The sequence below is a fragment of the Eschrichtius robustus genome, chromosome 11 (assembly GCF_028021215.1).
Source record: "Eschrichtius robustus isolate mEscRob2 chromosome 11, mEscRob2.pri, whole genome shotgun sequence".
In the NCBI taxonomy this organism is placed as follows: domain Eukaryota; kingdom Metazoa; phylum Chordata; class Mammalia; order Artiodactyla; family Eschrichtiidae; genus Eschrichtius; species Eschrichtius robustus.
Genome location: NC_090834.1, coordinates 89348107 through 89370098, shown reverse-complemented (window position 1 = coordinate 89370098; position 21992 = coordinate 89348107). Strand labels below are relative to the sequence as shown.

General features: G+C 40.1%; 1 protein-coding gene and 1 pseudogene across 1 annotated transcript in view; one reads left to right on the top strand and one right to left on the bottom strand.

The window, feature by feature from the left end:
- Positions 1–931: 931 nt before the first annotated feature.
- The window catches only part of CAT (catalase), a 39276-nt gene continuing 18215 nt past the window's right edge, over positions 932–21992 (bottom strand). The window contains exons 5-13 of the mRNA XM_068554824.1: positions 21528–21632; positions 20483–20608; positions 15334–15525; positions 14719–14871; positions 11861–11999; positions 8648–8778; positions 3339–3446; positions 1751–1834; positions 932–1435 (exon numbers count right to left, since the gene is read on the bottom strand). Coding sequence (XP_068410925.1) covers positions 1370–1435; positions 1751–1834; positions 3339–3446; positions 8648–8778; positions 11861–11999; positions 14719–14871; positions 15334–15525; positions 20483–20608; positions 21528–21632 — 1104 coding nt within the window. The 3' untranslated portion in view covers positions 932–1369. The remainder of the gene's footprint in view (positions 1436–1750; positions 1835–3338; positions 3447–8647; positions 8779–11860; positions 12000–14718; positions 14872–15333; positions 15526–20482; positions 20609–21527; positions 21633–21992) is intronic.
- On the top strand, positions 17995–18368 carry LOC137772369 (non-histone chromosomal protein HMG-14 pseudogene; annotated as a pseudogene).

Here is a 21992-nt window from a genome sequence, read left to right as displayed (position 1 = left end):
GGGGAGAGGGGAACTGGAGAAAGGCAGTCAAAAGGTATAAACTTCTAGTTATAAATAAGTACTAGAGATGTCATGTACAATAAATATCATTAATGCTACTGTGTGTTATATATGAAAATTGTTAAGAGAGTAAATCCTAAGAGTAAATCCTAAGACTTTTTCTAGTTCTTTAATGTCGTACAATATCTATGTGAGATGATGAATGTTAACTGAACTTACTTTTTTTTTTTTGGCCGCAACACGCAGCTTGCAGAATCTTAGCTCCCCAACCAGGGATCGAACCTGGGCCCCTGGCAGCGAGAGGACTGGATCCTAACCACTGGACCACCAGAGCATTCCCATTAACTAAACTTATTGTGATAATCATTTCATGATGTATGTGAGTCAAATTTATACAGTGCTGTATGCCAGTTATATATCAATAAAACTGGGAAGAAAAAAAGGGAAAAAATTTTTTTAAATTAAAACTCATAATTAGATAAAGAAGTGAGCTAATGAACAAGAGATCTAAGCAATTTTCAAAGCTGGGAAATTTGCTGTTTTCCCAATAGAATAAAGTTCTGGTCCCCTGTATCTCAGAGGCTATGTCTAAAGGCTATTGGTTTAAACAAATAACATACTACCCTTGTGAGGTTGATATTTTCAATTATAAGGGTAAGTATCTGATAACAGATGATACTCAGATTCAGAGTATTGAGACATTCCAAGTTATATATGGAGCCTAAAGAAACCAAACACCAGTCTTCTATTTTTATTTACAGATTATTTTATTGTAAAAAGATAAGCAATTACAGATCAGCCTGTTGCAAAATCAATACTATATTAGCATAAATGTAATTCCAAGTTTTAAAAAATCTGATCAATCCCAAGCAGGAATAAACATTAAGCCATGATGGTACTGAAGTTATTTTCAAAAGACACCAAATTGTGCTTCCTATAAGGAACTTAGAAAAATTTAAATTTCTGAGTGGATTATCTTTATCTTTTCTTCTTATATAATTACAGCCATATTGTTATATAACAGGCCATGAGATGATATGTAAACATATCAATTTCACCAAGATTTTTTCTTATCAAATGAAATCATATTTCTGCTAGAAACTTTCCTTCTAGTCATTTTAAGTAAATAATCAGCTGTCAAAAGCAAATACACGTTTCTTTTAAATGACTGTTAAGCTCTAACGATCATTTACCCCTAGGAAAATAGCATTAAAAGCCATTATTACGTTATTTGCTATAGAAACCTGGATTATCATCTTACAGACATTAACTTGCATTTGCACGTCTAGCACAGGAGAATCTTCCATCCAGCGATGAGTGGGCACGTGTGTCAACATTATGCTTTGCTTCATAGGCGGACGGACGACCCTCACAGATTAGCTTTCTCCCTTGCAGCCAAGTGAGACCCGGGATGTACATAGGTGTGAATCGCGCTCTGTTTCAAAAGACCAAGACCAGCAGGTTACTTAACTCACTTGGGCAGCAACTCAGTATTTATCTTAGCTTTAATCTGTGCTCAAATGAAAATAAGCATTCAGAATTTGTTCACCTTAGACTGTCTTATACTGCTCAGGGCTAAAACAAGGAGCATGTGCTTTCCAGGTGAGTTCTTTATATCTCATATGAGATTCTGAACAGCTGCTTAAGAAACGGAATCGCTGTCCCTGAGGAGAATCGTCATAAAAGGAAACCCAGCTATGCCTATCCACGACACACCCCCTCTGCCACAGCCAGGCTGCTCTGGGCTCACCTTAGGTTTCTCAGCGTTGTATTTGTCCAGAAGAGCCTGGATGCGGGCCCCATAGTCAGGATGGACATCGCTGAAGTTCTTAACCTGTAACCAAGTGAAGATAATGTAAACATTAGCCTAGCCCTCACTACGCCAGTCCCCAGAGTCCGCCTCACAGGGTCGACTCCAGAGGGGAGGACGGACGCTTCCACGGGAGGCAGAACCGCACAGCATTTACCAACACGGAGGAAGGCTTGCGTCCTGGAGGTATACTGGCTGAGCAACCTTGCCTAAGTCACTCATCTGAGCTGCAGTACCCACTCCTCATGAAATCAGTGACATAATTAAATCTACCTCATACGGTTCATATCCACTCCCCAGAAAAATAAGTGGGATGATTAAATCTACCTCGTAGAGTACCGTGAGAAAAACGCGTTATGAGGTGAGCTACATTTACAGCAGGCAAAGAGCTGACCTCGGAGGAACGCAACAAGTTATAGCGATCTGCATTAACAGGCCCAGACACTGCCTGAATTTAAAGTGAGATGTAAAAACACTGTCCCCTGCTGGGCAACTAAGCATACTTCAAGCAGGAATTCCTGACCCTGGGCTGATCCTGAGGTGGGGCATCAAGAACCCACAGGGGGCCTTGCAGCTTCAGCATATGTGAGAGGACAAGGCCAAGGGTTCAAGCCCCGTTCTCTACTTACAAATGGTCTTATTCGTTCTTATCAGTGAGATGAGAAAAAACCCGCCCCACCGATCTCACAGAGCGACTGACTGTCCGGCTCTCTGCCCCAGACAGCAAGAACTACTAGCGCCCAGGGACTTAAAGGGTTATCTTTCATACACGCCCTGGTGAAACACAGTTGTAGAACTGTGCCTGCAGGTAGAGCACCCAGCCTGCTGGTACGTATCTCTGGGCCTTAGAACACATCCCAGACAGCTGGCCCTATGAACAGAGAAGCAGCAACCAAGAGACAAAGAAATAGCCGGGGTTCCTAAATTTACAAGCGGCTAACCCCTGTGGCAGGTCGGGAGACCACAGCAGAGCACACAGCACAACAAGCTACCATCAGAAATACCCTGGCGCCTCAGCTCGAAAGTTCAGCCTGAGTCTTTGGAAGCAGCTCAGTTCTGACGCCAGAAAACATGCAAGTTTCTAGTTGCTTCTGAAGGAGGGTCAGGCATCATAACATCAAGTAGTCAGGCAGACTTCAAACCACAAAAATGTAATCTGTATTTCTTATCATCTAAATTCTAAGCAAAATTGTGGCAGGACCCACATTTTGACATTGGACATTACTCTCTTACACAGAACTTGGCTGCAGTCAGATTGAACAGCACAGGAGACCATTCACCCTAAACTCAACTAAATTATTATACACTGGACAAAGAGTAAAGGATCAATGGATATGGCATATATACTGGAAGTAAAACACAGAGAGAAAAGAATCAGAGGTTGATTGGGGATTCATACTAGTTTTTTTAAGTCTGCTTAGCTCAAGTAAAATAGAAATGACACTTCCATGGAAGGGTTTTCTCACACAGCTGCACTCTCTTCTCCTGCCAGCAGGTGTCATCCTTCGGCTTACAAAGTATCACTCACCGCTTTCTTCTGGATAAAAAGTTGTGCGTCTTTCAGATGGCCGGCAATGTTCTCACACAGGCGTTTCCTCTGCTCCTCATTCAGTACGTTCAAATAGAAAGTCCGCACCTGCTCATTGAAAATAGAGTGCAGGGAATCAAATAACCACTTTATCACCAACAAAACTCACCCAAACACCACTTTTGAAATGAAGATGCAAGATTTCTCATTGGTATAAGAATGAAAAAAGGTTTTAGAATTTAAGAATAATTTAAAATTATAGTTGAAACTGTCACGTGTTGAGTTCCTCACTTTTTATTTTATTTTAAGCAAAACAGGAAGGTAATAAATAGCTCATAACTTCTTTTTAATAATGTCCTTTGTAGTCGCTGCTTATAAATCTCTTATAAATAGAAGGCAGTGTTGCCTACAATTAAAAATGCCACCACACCTTAATACTGACAAGTGCAGAATGTGCAAACTGTCGTTAAATGTAAGCTTAACACAATACAACCTTTGTTCAATTCACCCAGAACCAAAGAGGAGGAAAACACCCTAATTTATTAACTAGGTCTTTAGTTACTCAGAAGCCAAGATTTCTTGGAGAAGACAGATGTTAATAGTTAATAGATGTTAATATTTTGCTTAGATTATTGGGTTTAACCTCTAAAATGACTATCAAGAAGTTAGAATAAAAAGTAAGAGCTTAGTATTAAGCATATGAGTCCTAACAGCCTCTGCTCATTGCTGAAATTAACCATTTCTAAGTTATGGCTATGATTCTATTCTACATTTCTTTCATTCATTCACTGAGCAAATACTTATTTCTCATGTACCTATAACGCACCAGGCACTACTCTATGTACTGTTCTACTAATGTTTATAAAGTCCAAAAATATCCAATTATCCAAAGTAGCAAATTCATAAAATATCAAATATTCATAATTTTTCTGTTATCAAATATCAGAATATAATAATATTTTTTAAAATTTGAGCAAAGTTTAAATATGAGGGACTTCTCTGGTGGCACAGTGGTTAAGAATCCGCCTGCCAATGCAGGGGACACGGGTTCAAGCCCTGGTCCAGGAAGATCCCACATGCCGCAGAGCAACTAAGCCCGTGCGCCACAACTCCTGAGCCTGCTCTCTAGAGCCCACAAGCCACAAGTACTGAGCCCACGTGCCACAACTACTGAAGCCCACACGCCTAGAGCCCGTGCTCCGCAACAAGAGAAGCTACCGCAATGAGAAGGCTGCATACCGCAGCGAAGAGTGGCCCCCGCTCACCGCAACTAGAGAAATGAGACGGGGTCTTCTCATTGTGGTGGCTTCTCTCATTGCAGAGCACAGGCTCTAGGCGCTTTACCCACTCCAACACTTTTTACCACAGACCTTTAAGAGCAGGACCAAGTTCCTCTAAAAGGAAAAGTGACATTTTTACTAGTCTATACAAAGTTAGAGAATGATTATTTTTCTTCTTAAGTGTAACATGCCTACAGCAAAGGGTACTAAACATGTGAAGTTCAATGATTTTTCAGTGGACACAAATGTGTCACAACCGCCCAGATTAAGACAGAACATCACTCACACCCCAGAAATCCCCCTACCATACCCCCCGGCTCAGTCATTATCCCCTTTCTCCAACTGCCTCCCCAAGGGCAAATTTTTTTGATTTCTAATATTATAAACGTTTTTTACTTCTCTTTCAAATGTACACAAATGGAATCATACAGTCTATATTCTTGTTCTTTTGCTCAATGTCATGTTTGTAAGGTTCATCTATGGTAATGTTTGTTGGAATACTTCTTTAATTTTCATTGCTGTACACTGTGGGAATATACTACAGTTTATTTATCCAAGCTTTTGTTGATGAACATTGGGTAATATGAATAAACAGTGTTGTACATGTCTTCTGCTGCTCATATGTACACATTTCTATTAAGAATCTATGTAAGAGTGCACTTACTAGGTCAAAAGACACGTACATGTTTAGCTTTAGTGGATATTGACAAACAGTTCTCCAAAACACCTGAACCAATCTACACTCAGGTAAGAGTTAGAGTTGTTTCTCATTCTCGCAATACTTGGTACAGTCTTTTTCAGTCTAGTCATTCTGGTGTGTATGTAGTGGTATCTCTTTTTAGTTTTATTTTGCATATCCCCGATGAATAGTGAGATAAACTACCTTTCTGTGTGTTTTTCAGTCATTTGGATATTTTCTTTTGTGAAGTGCCTGTTCAAGTCTTTTGCCCATTTTTCTATTCATTTGTCTGTCATTTTCTTATTGCTCTGTAGGAGTTCTTTACATGTACTGTATATGAGTTGTTTGTTAGTTAGAGGAACTGCAAATATATTTTCCCACTCTGTGGTTTGCCTTCTCAATCTCTAATTGGTTTCTCATAACGAAGAGAAGTTCTTTTGTTCTCTCTTCATGAGTGAGTCTTGATAACATCTACTGCTCTATTCGCCAATTCAGTAATCCTCTCTTCGGCCATGTTTAATCTCCTTTTAAACTCATTTACCAAATGCTTAATTTTAGTTTTTGCATTTTCCAGTTCAGTATGTCCATTCAATTCTTTTTCTTTTTAATTTAATTTAATTTTATTTTATTGGTCACACTGCACGGCATGCAGGATCTTAGTTCCCCAATCAGGGATGGAACCCATACCCCCTGAGTGGAAGCACGGAGTCTTAACCATTGGACTGCCAGGGAAGTCCTCTCCATTCTTTTTTTACAGATTCAAGTTCTCTTATTAAATTCTCCATGTTGTCAACTGTTTTCTGTTTTCCTGAACATATAATTTGCAGTTGTTTTAAAACCTATATCTGACAATTCCACTATCTGGATCTTCAGTAGGTTTGTTTCTATTGCCAGTTGTTTTTTTTTTTATCCCCCTCTTGCTTTTCAGATATAAGGTCTTATGTGTTGGGTATGCCTGATAATTTATTACTGAATGCTGGGCATTTGCATTATGAAAAAATACAGAGATAATTTGAGGCTCTATTTTCCTCCAAAGCCTTATGTTTGCTTCTGGAAGATAGTCAGGATAGAGGGAGATCACCTTAATCCAGTCTGAGATTGAACTGGTATAAAACTGAGTCTCATTTTTTGTAAAGTCAGGTTGATTTCAGGTTTGCCCTTATTTCTAGGATGGCCCTTCAGGGATCCAACTGAGTGCCTGGGATGTTAACTAGAGGCCCTCTTCCTTAGCAGGCCCTGAACTCCAATTTTTATTCCCTCCAGACCCATGAAAACGCTGTAAACTCAGCTCAGCATCTTGGCCAATACTTACAAAGTAATAAATGCCTCATGAGAAAAGAAGAACAAATATCAAGCTCATATCTCTGCACTTCTTTTCTGTTCAAAATCTTGGCCCCTCAAATTCTTGCTGCTTTTATAGCTCTCCACAGCCTTTTTGTATTTTATCTAGCTTTGCAATGTTCTCCATGAGAGGATAGGTCTGATGCAAGCTTATCTGTCATAAGCCAGAAGCGTAAGTCCAAGTGAATCATTTTTAAAAGTATAAACCTGGATCTTCTTATTTATATTCCATGTGACTCTTACAGTTACAGGATTATGCTATGAAGCTATAAGCAGTATCATGGCTGCTTAAAAACTTGAGTTCTATATAGTGATAAGAAAATCTCTCAAAATAAGAATGATCATATAGTAAATTTTAATGTGTGAGCAACAGCCTCATTATCTAAATTAATTTCTACAGAGGTTGTATTAGCTAGTCTAACATTGGAATAGACTTCAGGTAGGTAAAATTTTATGAGAAGCAGGAACTGTATTGTAATATATTGATACTTGGTAACCTACATCACCAAGAATAAGGCAGTTACTATAAAAGGCTTTCAGGAGACATTTAATTTCATCTAAAATATGGTTTATAAGGTACAATAAAGTAATTTCTTTTTTATATACATGTATACACATAAGTGCCTTTCAAATAATGGTATCTTCGCAGTGAATTAATTTATGTATTTAAGTATATTTTACTGGGAACACACATTTACAAATTGAAAAGCTGGAATAGGTCCCATTCTAATTTAAATACTGTTTAACACCAACTACCCAAGCAGAGATCTAAGACAACTATACTTTTTAACTTTATCCTTTTCTTACGTGTGGTATAAGTTGCACTGGGCACATTAATGAGGTGGCCGCTCTTCAGAGTCAAAGGGCCTCTTCCATGGCATCTACGAAAAGACCAGCCCCCAGGCAGCCACAGGTGATTAGAAAGAGGGTGGGCACTTGACCCCGGGCAGTTAACTAGAGGCTGGTCAAAGGCCAATGATGCAACCCACAGTGAAAACATTAGTCCATTCAATCCAATTTCCTCTCTCCAGAATCTGACTGTAGAAGTATTGAGAGAAGGAGTAAAAAAGGGCCAAAAAAAAAAAAGTAATACATGGAGAAAGAAGCCATAAAGAAGAAGAGTTAGGCCATGGTCACAGCAAAACCACAGCAATGTTAAAACACAAGCTATGGGCTTCCCTGGTGGCACAGTGGTTGAGAATCTGCCTGCCAATGCAGGAGACACGGGTTCAAGCCCTGGTCTGGGAGGATCCCACATGCCGCGGAGCAACTGAGTCCATGAGCCACAATTACTGAGCCTGCGCGACTGGAGCCTGTGCTCCGCAACAAGAGAGGCCACGACAGTGAGAGGCCCGCACACCGTGATGAAGAGTGGCCCCCGCTTGCCACAACTAGAGAAAGCCCTAGCACAGAAACGAAGACCCAACACAGCCAAAAATAAATAAATAAATAAATTAATTAATTAAAAAAACACACACACACAAGCTATGAGGCAAAGAGGAGAAAAATAGGGAAGGACATGGTAAGAACGAGTAATTGGTAATGGAGAGCAGCAGCAGACAGATGGAGAGTAGCCGAGTCACGTGAATGGGGTGCCCTACAGTGGAAACACCCACACCTTTGCTACTGGGACTCCCAGTGCTATTTTGAATCCAGTTCTAGTCCCTTAAATCTGGACTGTCCTTCTCAGATTCTTAGATTCAGCTGTACTTAAGCTTTACTTGCCCATTTCTTAGATTTCCACGAGATCACTGGCTTCCCCAACGGCTTCCACTTATATCCCGTCAATAAAATTTGGAGGAACTGAAATGAGTCTCCATACCTTGTACTAAAAGGGCACAGTAACACAACTCTTCGACTCCATTTAATACAGGCACTGATTTATGAATAGAGATGTTGTCCCTGAATTCAGTGTAAGACATATTAGACACTTTAAAAGGGGGAATACGTGCAGACAGTGACAAGGAGAATAAGCAAGCAACTCGCACAGCAGACAAAGGAGCCATTACCTGAGTGACATTATCATCGTTGGCACTGTTGAAGCGCTGCACATCCCCAGAACAGTGGGTCCTATGTTCCAGGGCAGAAGGCTGCTGCTCCGAAGCCCCAAAGCTGTTGGGGTAATAATTTGGAGCTCCACCTTTAACAGAAAACCACACAGATTCACTTGGGGAGATGAGAAATGAAGGAAGTCTACAAACAGTCAACAAAATAAGAACTCAATTCAAGCGACAATTATATTTATACATACGTGCATACACACCCATATACATGCCATGCACATATGATTTTTAACACCCCATATTTAGCTACAGGCAGTACTTGGATTCTTAGAGAATATGCCATCCGCCAAACGCTTGCGTGGCTGCCTCACTCTGCGTCTTAATGAAGAGATCTCAAATTCCCTTTGAACACCTCAGACGGCCGCATCTCTACAATCTCCTGATGCCTTCCGGTACGAATATATTTATATGAGCTTGGTTTGGCCCCCACAGAAGATGAGACTCAAAGACATATTTCAGATTGGAGGGTTTCATTGGGGCTTGGGCTCAGTTCAAAAACAGAATCACAGAATTCTTGGGAGCAACTCCAAGTTCTAGCTCTGCTCCAGCTCTGCTCCTTCAATCGCCAGACAAATGAACCGAGCCCTGAGATGCTCACTGAGTGCTGCAGGGTGAGGTGGTGGTCAGTGGTGGATCCGGGATCTGGGATTTTTGCCTTCTCCGTTCCAGCACATACTACATTCCTATCACAGGATTCTACTTCACTATTTATTTCTTAACGGTGTTTTAAGATTCTCGGGATATCTATCCTTCCTACTGACCAAGACTTTATTCAGTTCTAGTTTCACTTTCACTTCTCTCTACAGATAAAATTTTAACGTATTTTTCTAAAATTTGATATTTCTAGTACGTCAGCACTCATTCATCTGGACTTAGGAAAAATAATGACAAATGCGATCAAAACATTTATTAAGATTTCTGGAATAAGTTATGAGGCTTTTTTTTTCCTTTTGGCATGTTCATTTTCCCAACTATACTCTGCTTTGGCTGATGTTAGCAGAAGCTTGCATTATCTGAGTACGTGCTTCCTAAACAGAAAGGATGGCCTGGAAGCATAGTAAGTGGTTTGAACAAACCAGTCGGGATTAGAATTTTACCCAGCTCACTGCCAGAATAGATTATTCTGGGTGGATAAGCAGGAGATGCCTGTACATCACATTGACGAAGGAGCCAAATGCATGTAGGAAGAGAGGGGGGACCCCAGTTATCAACCTAAGAAATCCATTCCAGCTCAGCCACGTCCATGTGAAAAGCAAAGTGCTCCAATAACGAGCCATCAGAGTGGTTTTCTGCACTAAGAATTAGTTCTTTGAAATGTGCCAATTGAGTAATTTTAAAATTTGATTTCCAAATTATCTCTACCTTTACTCAAAGTCGCAGCTCTCTTCAAGTCATTGACTACTCGGAACAATTAAGCTCCTTCATCAAACTGCAAGGGCACAGCCCAAATGTTCTACTTTTAAAATTAGGCAAAAGGTGTGTCAAAGTAGTTTTTTTCATACGTATGCCACTATAATAGTAAACAAGAATGGTAAACACAAAGCATTTACTTATTAATGATGTTCCAAAATATACATGAACTGCTCTGATACAGCCAGTCTCAATAATGAAAGGACCGAGGGAGATTAATGAAAAAAAAAAATCACTTTAGAATAAAAACGCAGAAGACAGACACAGAAGTATCAGTTACTTTGGGCAATAACACGCTCCATACCTTTGTAAACCTCAAAGAGCAGAAATATGGCAACCACCCAGTACAATCATTCAGTGAGCACGTAAACTTGTTAAGCCTTGGAAAAGGCTTAATGATAATGGTAACAAAATGCAAGGCACAAAATTATACGTACAAACTAATCTTAAATGTATAACAAGTATTCACAGAAAAGACTGGAAAGAAATACAGCAAAATGCAACAGTTCTGGCCTTTGGATATTGTGACTATATGTGGGTTTTACTTCTTTCTTCTCTTCTTTCCCTTATATTTTCCAAATTTCCTTTAAGGTACATGTATTATTTTTAGCATAGAAAAATAAACTTTGTTTGAATATAGACATCTATGGCTATAAATATAAATCATCAGTAAAATTTCTGAAGGGATCACATGTCCTAAACAGGAAAATAAAAAAAGAAAACTAAGATCTATATTAAATTGTTGAATATTAAAAGGAAAAAAACATTAATCACACATTCTCTAATTAGAATAAGTAATCAGAAGAGGCTGTTGGAACATGGCAGCAAAAAGAGTAGCTCAAAGAAAAAAAAAAAAATCATAAATTTGGTAAATGAGCTCCAAAAACCAAAATGCAGTGGAGTCTCATCTCACCAGCTTACCTGAATCAACAAAAGATGGAGGAGAATCCCTTGATTTACCCCGTCTCCCCATTCTAACCTCCCTTGCCCACCACGTTCCTCCATGGCCCAAGCAAAAGGCGAGGAGAAACAAAAGGCATGAACTCTTGGCTTTTGCATTTCCAAGAGGCTAAGTCCTGGTGACTTAAGAGTGATTTCAGGAATCGTCCACTTTGTGAAGAGTCTTTAAAACCTGCTCCCGAGAGAGTGGCATGGACATATATACACTACCAGAAGTAAAATAGATAGCTAGTGGGAAGCAGCCGCATAGCACAGGGAGATCAGCTCGGTGCTTTGTGACCACCTAGCGGGGTGGGATAGGGAGGGTGGGAGGGAGGGAGACGCAAGAGGGAAGAGATATGGGAACATATGTATATGTATAGCTGATTCACTTTGTTATAAAGCAGAAACTAACACACCATTGTAAAGCAATTATACTCCAATAAAGATGTTAAAAAAAAAAAAAGAAAAAAAAAACAAACCTGGTCCCTAAATTGGATGATACCCTACAACAGCCAGTGTGGCAAAACCTTTCTCCCTGCCTTTCACAGTCAGATGGACAGCAAGTAAAATCTGAGGTGGGAACTCTCAATAAAATATACAAAATAGAGGAAAACATGGAGAGTCCTCAGGCAGTTTAAACCTTCACTGCTGGGCAACAAATAGGTGGTTGGCAGGAGCGGCTGCGGGGCCTCCACAGAGCAGCAGGTGCCCGGGGCAGCCTGACGACCCCTGGGCTGGCGGGGCCTCCCGCGCCCTGCCCAGCAGTGCCCTCCGCACCCACGGGGTGAGCCACGGCCCCAGGCCTACCCTGATTGTCCAGCACGCACATGGGGCCGTCACGTTGGTAGCTGGCCACTCGAGCTCGGAAGGGACAGTTCACAGGTATCTGAAGATAGTTGGGTCCCAGGCGGTGGCGGTGAGTGTCGGGATAGGCAAAAAGGCGGCCCTGCAGTTATAAATGAAACAGACGTTGACGGTGTGCAGTAACATACGAGAGAGAGGCCCATGAACTTCACTGTAAAGTTTCAAGCACAAAGCATCACAAAGCCCTGCCTGTCCCCCCAGTAAAGAGCAAAGTCTCTTCTTTCTCATGAAATGAGTTCTCCCTAACTGAACGGTCCTTAGTCTTCCACCCCTTGGGGCCAAACAGCCACAAATCTTCACATCTGTTCTAGGTCATAACTCCTTTTTTCCTCAAGTAACAAGTTAGTGCCCAGGCTTGAATTATTTCCTATTCCCAAGGACACATTACATTGTGAAATAAATTTGCTAGAACCCAACTAACTGGAATCATGAACTAATTCCACTCCTCCCCACTCTCTCACTCTAGGGGTGGGGTCAACCATTTGCTCTTAACAAAAAGAAGATTTCTACAAAACCAACTGTACGGGAAATTATTCCAAAAAAGCACCTCCCATGTTGCATTCTGGTTTATGTCAGATACACTTTGAGCTCTGAGGCTATCTAGATATAAACAAAATACTACACAAAGAAAGCCACAGTGCAAAACGATGCCACAAGGTCCTGAATCAAAGATTAAATTACATATTTACCAAGGCAGGAGGTTTTGCCTCACACATATTTACCAACGCAGGAGGTTTTGTAATTTCTTTCAGTTACTGTTGAAACAAAAAGCTTTATGATTAACTCCGCGTCAATCTTAGTATCCAATTATTTAAATATTCCCATTATTCAAAGCCCTACTACATAAGCAGAGAGAGTAGTAGTAGTTTTCTTTCATTGCCTTCATTATTGGCCTTGAATCTGAACGAGTATTCTTATGTCCCTAATTCTATGGGCCAAAATACAAACCAAGTTGAACAGGACAACTGATGTGATTATCTTGTACCAAATCACTGAGGCCAACGTGCTCAATCCAGTCTCGCCATTCTGTCGATAATTTGCTCTGGGCTGAGCGACCCTGCCTCCCATAATCATTTCAGATAGCCCCTAAGGTAATATTCAGATGACTGGTCATGCAGCCGTGCCCAAGACCACCTACACTTTGGAAGCTGGTTGCCTCCTTTTACCCAGAACAGACTAAGTTGTGCTCTAACTTCACCAACAGGACAGAAGATACAGTTGAGCCAAGAGCAGCTCCTGGATATAGCCTCATCATGTAATTCTGGTCTTGTGTCACCTTAGGTTTAAAACGCATCACTACCCCACCTGCAGGTGGAGACCTTCAAAGTTAAGGCTGCGAAATGGGCACAGCAAGGCCATACCCTGACCCCAACTTGAATGGAGGCCTTACCCAAGGCCCTGTGCCCAAGCTCCTTGCTGGGCCGGGGTGAGAAAGCAGAGCAAAGCTCTCCCACTCAATCAGTCAGGCCAACTTCTCCTCTCCCAGTAAACTGCAGAGTGTGGGAGTGAAGAAAGGCTGCACCTGCATCACAGGGTACTCAGGGGACAGTCTCTGTGACTTGCGTTATACTACTGCCTGCTTTTCACCATGGTCTGGCTTACACTTTGGATCCCAAAGTTTTAAAAGTTAATAATCTGACCTTGTTGAAAGGCAACTGAGAACACTAGTCGTTACTGTGCAACTACTCTCATCAGGGTAATTTTCCAAGCCCTCCGAACCGGCTCTCCACTTCCAATCCCTCCTCCAACGACATCCTACATGTTCCTGACAAAAGACTCCTCCTAAGGTCCCATGCAGATTCTATTACACACCTACTCAAAAAAATCTTGGACAATTCCTCACTGGTCACCAAATGGCTTAATAAGTACAACAGTCCTTCCCTGCTGTATGGCCTCCTATTTTAGTAGCCAGGACAGTCTATCAATAGATAGGTATTCAATTTATAGTAAACTAAAAACTAATATAAACTTACTTTCTATAAAAGGTTCAAATGTTCCCAATGTCAAAGCAAAAAGTTATTATTTAAAAAGCAAAGGAAACTTAGCTTGCTTCCATGGAGACTGACACCTGAACTGGAATCAGACACTTACGTAAGAAACAGCTGTCAGTCACTGTGTTCTGATCTAGGGTATAAGCTTTAAACTTTAAACTTTGTATCATGAAAGATTGATTTACTCAATAATTATTAAGCCAGTTATTTTCCTATTAATTTCTGATCCAAATAAGAGTTTTTCTCTCTTTGTACTCTTGAAAAAGCATACTGGTTGACTGGTGAAAAAATACTGAATGCCTAGGAACATTACCAAAACAAATGGTTAAATTAACCCACTGCCTTTAATCAATGGAAACATAAATTGAGTTTGTAAAAATCATCTCTGGGTCTCTTTCTACATGTGGCAAAATTCAAGCATCACCATAGAGGAGGAAATGAATAAAGTTATGCTGACCAAGTGTTATAATCAATTAGTGATATTCCTCCATCCCATTGATTACAGATTGAAAAAGAATATTTTACCCCACAAATACCTAAGGTATTTCTACTATAACTTCTTTTAAATTAAGAGCCTAAATGTCAAAGCCTTACCATATTGAGGGACCTACAATGAAATTTGTTTTACGCTGTAATGCTCATTTAAGGATGTTTCAGTCAGTCCCACAGGAACTAAGGACCCAGACAAAAGTTTAAGTGATGTTCTAGTTAATTCTTCATATAAAGGTCATGCCAAATTACACTCTGTGTGCGCACGTGTGCATGTGTGCACACATTCCTGCCTCAGAACTCTCAATCCACCAGGTTTACCTGAAGCATTTTGTCAGGGCTGGGCTCAATGCCAGGCGGCATGTTGCTTGGGTCAAAAGCCAACTGTTCAACCTCAGCAAAGTAATTAACTGGATTCCGGTTTAAGACCAGTTTACCAACTGGGATAAGAGGGTAGTCATTGTGAGGCCAAACCTAAAAATAATGCCATATTCACAATTACCAGACAACCAACAGAAGGAAATTAAAGTACACATAAAAATATCAGCTTTCAAATACAATGAAGCCAATGATGATAAGTGAAAATAACATTTTTGAATCCAATAAAATGATAAGAACTTAAGGTGAGTGCATTGGTTGAATCTTTCACAACAGTAAACAGTAAACATTGAGTCTTTCCCTGGGCAAAAGTACATCAGCTCATCAAAATTTGTTCCCTGCTAATAACAATATATCAGGCCACCCAGATGAACTTAGTAAACTCATCAAACAGGAACTGGAAGGGGAATGCTGGTGAGCCCTCATTCACAGGCTAGGAAACTCTTAAGTGGTACCACTGTGTTTTGTATACAACTTACGAATGCTTGGCTACAATTTTTTTTAATTAGTTGCAAAGACACTTAAAAAAGAACACAGTTTAGTTGTTAACTGACTCACCTTGGTAATATCAAATGGATTAAATGGGAAAGTTTCTGCCTGGTTAAACGTCATGACCTGGATGTAAAAAGTCCAGGAGGGGTAGTTGCCAGTGGCAATGGCATTAAAAAGATCCCGGAGGCCATAGTCAGGATCTTCATGGGCAAGTCTTGCTGCATCTTCAACAGAAAGGTTTTTGATGCCTTGGTCAGTCTACAGAATGAAAGAAAGAAGCTCAAACTGAAACTTATTGGCAAAGTTATCGAACTTTAATCAATAATTCATTGAAGGATTATGAGTAACACTAACAAAAGACTGGATTTTCCTTCTAACAGTAATCCTACTGTTCAAATCTGATACAAGTATGAATTTATCAGTAAGAAATTCTACTTGATTATCCTGATTCTTTTCAATGTCCAGGGAATCTGTCTACACATTTTACATTTAAAATTAGTCTTTCTTTCCCTTTATGTATTCTATATTATTTGAATTTTTAAAATTGTTGACACATAGTTTATTTTCAATTTTTCACTCATAGAGAATGCTACATTACTGTCTTCAGACAAGCTAAAACAATTTTTGCTATAAAATATACGTAACATCAAATTTATCTTTTAACCATTTTAAAGTGTCCAATTCAGTGGCTTTCTTTGAGGACATATCTTAAAAAGGAATTGTTGGGTCATATGGTAATTCTATGTTTAAATTCTTGAGGAATTTCAAAACTGTTTTCCAGAGTGGGTATTATTTGAATTTTTATACTCATGCTATTTTCAGATCAGAAAAAAAAAATCAAAATATAATTTTCTTTTTTTTTTTGGCTCTGTTGGGTCTTCACTGCTGCACACAGGCTTTCTCTAGTTGCATCAAGCAGGGGCTACTCTTTGTTGTGGTGCGCAGGCTTCTCGCTGCGGTGGCTTCTCTTGTCGCGGAGCATAGGCTTTAGGTGCCCGGGCTTCAGTAGTTGCAACACGCGGGCTCAGTAGTTGTGGCTCAAAGGCTCTAGGGCACGCGGGCTTCAGTAGTTGTGGCACGTGGGCTCAGTAGTTGTGGCGTGTGGGCTCTAATGCACAGGCTCAGTAGTTGTGGCTCATGGGCTCTAGAGCACAGGCTCAGTAGTTGTGGCGCACGGGCTTAGTTGCTCTGCGGCATGTGGGATCTTCCCGGACCAGGGATCGAACCCATGTCCCCTGCACTGGCAGGCGGATTCTTAACCACTGCGCCACCAGGGAAGTCCAAAATATATTTTAAAAATAAGCAAATGATTAATGAAATTAAAGGACTTCCCCTTTTTTTTGCATGAAGTAATTTTTTAAATTCCCTGTTTTATAATAGCTCAAGTCAGTTACTGAGATTGTGCTGAGCTAGTATCCCTCCACCCCAACTGTCTTTCTTTTTTCTTTTTTTTAAGAAATCACAGAATCACAGTTTATAGAGCTGAGAAGAATTTCAGTACAGCCACTCTAAAGCAGTTCTCTGACTATGAGCAACCAAAATTAGTATTCTGACTTTCTAAACAAGCCATTAAGACCCAAAGAAGTTAAGTCACTTTCACAAGTGCTCCTATTATCATCCCATCCTGCTCTTCAATAGAGTTCCCACCGGTGTCTTATTCTGAAATATCCCCAACAATTCAGGCACCACGGAAATATTTCTTTAGCAAGTCAACTCTGGAAGGCTGGTCTATTTCTACCACAGAAATCCCAACTCTCTCTAGCCAGTGGGAAGGTTTAAACTTTTCTTACTATTAGATCTTCAGGATTAGAAAATGGAAGTCACCATGTGCAGATCACCCGGCTAATACGGTAAATTGTGCAATAATATTTCAATACCTTTCTGATTTTAACTGAATCCCCTGGGTTTAGAAAAGAATAATCTTAGGTCAGAATAATCCAGATTGATGAATCTACGTAGATCTCATGCTACCTCAGAGCCCTCTGCTGAACAGACCCATAAGCAATCCAATCTTTCCAGGACCATTGACAGCTGGGAATATTACCCAATTTTACTGTGACAGAACTGGAGCTCAGAGAACTTTTAATAATATGCCAAGTCACAGTTATCTAGAAGAGGGAAGATTTGAGTTCAGATTGTTCTAACTACAAAGCCACAACATGCTAGCTGTCTGAGATACAATCATTTAGTTCTGCTCTAAGTGACACTATGCTGCTGCTTTTGGCAATTACAAACCAATGGGTCAGCTCTTTCCTGCAACTGTTCCTTGCCAAAGATTATAGATCCAAGTCATAAGTATAAAGATGGGTGACAGTTTTCCTGTCTGATATACCCACATAAGTTGTTCAGATAACAATTAAAACAGGACAGAAGAAAATAGGTCTTTGGGATATCATTAAGAGGGAGCCCGTATTTGTCATGAGTCCACTTCTGTCTCTGCTTATTTTAGCAGAAGTATTTGGAAACAAGTTCTTAGGCAACCAGAGGACTTTTAATAACCTTCTAGAGTTCTCTGGCAATATTACTTATTCTAACCAATGCCAAGATCATACTAAGAGAACCCTTTAAAACACCTCAGTTAATTAAAGGATTCTCAAAAACTTCCCCAAAAGTAACTGATCTGATCTGATTGTAGGAAAGCACATGAAAAAAACAGAAATTTGGGGCGGGAGGAAAGCAGCAGCCAAGCAGCCCAGCACACCCCTCCAACCCCCCACTGCCGCCATGATGCCCAAGAGGAAGGTCAGCTCTGCAGAGGCGTCGGGGAGTGAGGAGCCCAAGAGGAGATCTGCAAGGTTGTCAGCTAAACCCGCTCCTGCAAAAGTGGAAATGAAGCCCAAAAAGCCAGCAGGAAAGGATAAATCTTCAGACAAAAAGTGAAGAGGGAAAGGAAGCAAAAGGGAAGCAAAGGGAAAACAGGCCAAAGTGGCTAACCAAGAGACTAAAGATGATTTACCTGCAGAAAACGGAGAAACTAAAAACGAGGAGAGCCCAGCCTCTGATGAAGCAGGAGAGAAAGAAGCCAAGTCTGATTAATATCACACACCCGGTCCTATCAGTGGTCCCTGTTTCCCTTCTTGTACAATCCAGAGGAATATTTTTATCAACTATTTTGTAAATCCAAGTTTTTTAGTAGCTCTAGAAACAGTTTTAAGAAGGAGGAAATCCCACCTCATCCCATTTTTTAAGTGTAAATGCTTTTTTTTAAGAGGTGAAATCATTTGCTGGTTGTTTACTTTTTGGTACAACCAGAAAATAGTGGGATATTGAATATGGGAGGCTTTGATTGTCTCGGGTGTCAGCTTAACATTCCATAAATGGGGATAGCTTTTATATCCTATAATACAAAGCATACTAAATGGCAATTTGGAGTCAGTTGTGCATTTAATGTCTTGAACACTTTAAATTACGTCTCTTCCCATGTTGTTTTTGGTAGAATTGTTTCCTAAAGCAAACCACTCCTTGATCTTGGCTCTCCTGGTCAGAATTTTACGTACTCTGTAACATCTTTGGTCGTGGTAGTCAAGTTTTCCTAGTAACTTTGTTAACATGCTATGAACAATTGAAAATTCAAGTACATAGTGTATATATGATATTAAATTCTGAATTAGTGGGACTTACGATGTAACAGCATATCAACGTGGGAAGATATTGGTACTTGATATTCCCTTAAGGAAAATTTGCCTCCAAATTTTAAGCTGGAAAGTCACTGAAATAAGTGACTCTGTGTAGTTGTGATTTTGTTTAGAAAAGAATCACAACTACATGATTTTTGTAGATTTTTCTGTACATATGTTAAGAACTGTGTACAAATTGAAATGTCTGTGTACTGATCCTCAAAACAACCAATAAAATCTCAATTATGAAAGAAAAAAAACAGAATTTTTGTTTTCTGACTTTTGTAACTGATTTTTCTATGTGCCTTGTTCATAATATATCCTCAATAAATCCTTAAAAATGGATTTTTAAGATGAGAAGCCCATACACCGCAACGAAGAGTAGCCCCCGCTCGCCGCAGCTAGAGAAAGCACACGCAGCAATGAAGACCCAACGCAGCCAAAAATAAAATAAATTAGAAAAAAAATTTATATAAAAATAATAAAGTTCTTTTTTAAAAAAAATGGATGGATGAATTAAAAAGTTGGGAGAAATGTTTTTGGAAAGATAGCATCAGATGTTGAAAATGAGAGTGAGATTGGTATTACAGATAGAAATGCCCCAATTCTGTCTTAATCCCCTCCTGGACCCCACAACTATATATGCTCAGAACAATGTACTCAGGGCTAGGAAAGGCAAAGCAATATAACACTTTACTGTTTGCTAACACTTGACTCTAAGCTCCAACAAAGAACTCTAGGCTAAACCAAGTAGGAATTTCCTTTTACCTAGCTTGGAGACCTGTATTATCTCTTTTTTTTTTATTTTAATAAATTTATTTATTTATTTAATTTATTTATTTTTGGTTGCTGTGCACGGGTTTTCTCTAGTTGCGGTGAGCGGGGGCTACTCTTGGTTGGGGCATGCAGGCTTCTCATTGTCATGGCTTCTCTTGTTGCAGAGCACGGGCTCTAGGCGCGCAGGCTTCAGTAGTTGTGGCACGTGGGCTCAGTAGTTGTGGCTTGTGGGCTCTAGAGCTCAGGCTCAGTAGTGGTGGCACACGGGCTTAGCTGCTCCGCGGCATGTGGGATCTTCCCGGGCCAGGGCTCGAACCCGTGTCCCCTGCATTGGCAGGCGGATTCTTAACCACTGCACCACCGGGGAAGCCCTATCTCTTTACCTTTGATCTAAAACCTTAGATCTTCCTTCTCCAGAGAGAAAATAATATAAATGTGCACCTGCCAGCACCAGAAATATTAAACCGGAGAGCAAGCACAAAATGAGCATTTTCCCAAATATTTATGGCAGAGCTCCCAGGGTCCAGAAGAAGAAAGCTTGATTGCTGATAGTAGCTGTGTGCTATTACCCTCCAGCCACATGAAGAGACCAAAGAGAGACTACACATAGTTCTTCTAATTGGGCAGCGTGAGTCTATTCACTCAAGCTGTGGTCAACAAAATAGTCATGGTCCTACTCAACCAGATCAATACTTGTCATCCTTGAGGGGAGAGGTAAGGCTAACGTGGGGGAGGCCTTGATTCTTGCCCAATCCTCAGAAGAAGTAAGGATACGTGGGTGGTGGGAGCATTTGACCGCACTGCCCAAAGGCAACATGTACCTTATAATGGAATTTGCAGTAAACAGCCTTTCCATTTGCATCAACCAGTTTGAAAGTATGCGATCCATATCCATTCATGTGCCTGTGTCCATCTGGGATCCCTCGATCACTGAACAGGAAGGAAACCTAAGGAACAGAAAAGTAAAGTGTAAAATTTTTCAGTTTAAATCAAAACATCTTATATATTTTTTTTTTTTAATTTTTTATTTATTTATTTATTTATTTATTTATTTTTGCTGTGTTGGGTCTTCGTTTCTGTGTGAGGGCTTTCCCTAGTTGCGGCAAGTGGGGGCCACTCTTCATTGCGGTGTGCGGGCCTCTCACTATCGCGGCCTCTCTGGCTGCGGAGCACAGGCTCCAGGTGCGCAGGCTCAGTAGTTGTGGCTCACGGGCCTAGCCGCTCCGCGGCATGTGGGATCTTCCCAGACCAGGGCTCGAACCCGTGTCCTCTGCATTGGCAGGCAGATTCTCAACCACTGCGCCACCTGGGAAGCCCCCATCTTATATTTTTAAGACATTCCTAAGTTTCCATAAAAATCTCCTAATGACATGGAACATACTAGCCAAGTGCCCACAGGAAGGGTTAACATTTGTAAAAACTGACAAACAGAAGAATTTTAAAGGCAGAATGATATATAAATCATTAACCTCATGGCTCAAAATTCTATAAAGAAACGTTAAAACAAATCTGAAAACTAGCCTAACTTGTTATTCAAATTTTAATATAATAGAAAATTTGTTTGGTACTACTTTCCTCTCATTTCCCTAATACAAAGAACTTTACTTCCGACTAGAAACTTTAATCCTTAATATTGCTAAATATCAATTGATAATGATTCTAGAATCACATAAGGTCTATGAATGGGGAAAGATTAAGAAAATCAATCATTATAAAACTCTTCAAGGATCAAGAAACCTGAGGAAGCCTCCCAAAAAGAAAGTCAAAAACCAATTCCAATAAAATAGCCAAAACTGGAGAAAAATGTATGAGGCATAATTAACAGTTCCATATCAGGTGATATAGTGAAAAAAGAGGTGTTCCCACCTGATGTAGAGACTCAGGACGCAGGCTCCAGAAGTCCCAGACCATGTCCGGATCCTTTAGGTGCGTTTGAGGGTTTCTCTTTTGGCTGTGGATAAAGGATGGAAACTAAATGGAAAAAGAGAGAAAAAAATCCAAAAATTAAGTTTACAGGAATTATGGTGTCTTATACATTGCTTAACGCTAGATTTACAGATTATAATTTTGAACAATGTAATCCTAGAACTTTAAGCTGCAAAACCCTAAAATGAAATTTGCCCTCTACATGTTTCTAGGGCAAATTGCCTCTTTTTATTCATCTTCCAAGCTCTGCAAGGAAAACTGGACTATTCCCATAATGTCAGTGAATCCCGAAGTGCCAAACTAAGACCAATGATAATTGTTGTTATCTGACCTTATAAAAAGATATTAAATACAGAAAAAAATTTTAGAAAGGCAATATAGCCAATCCAAGTTCTCTTCTTTCTG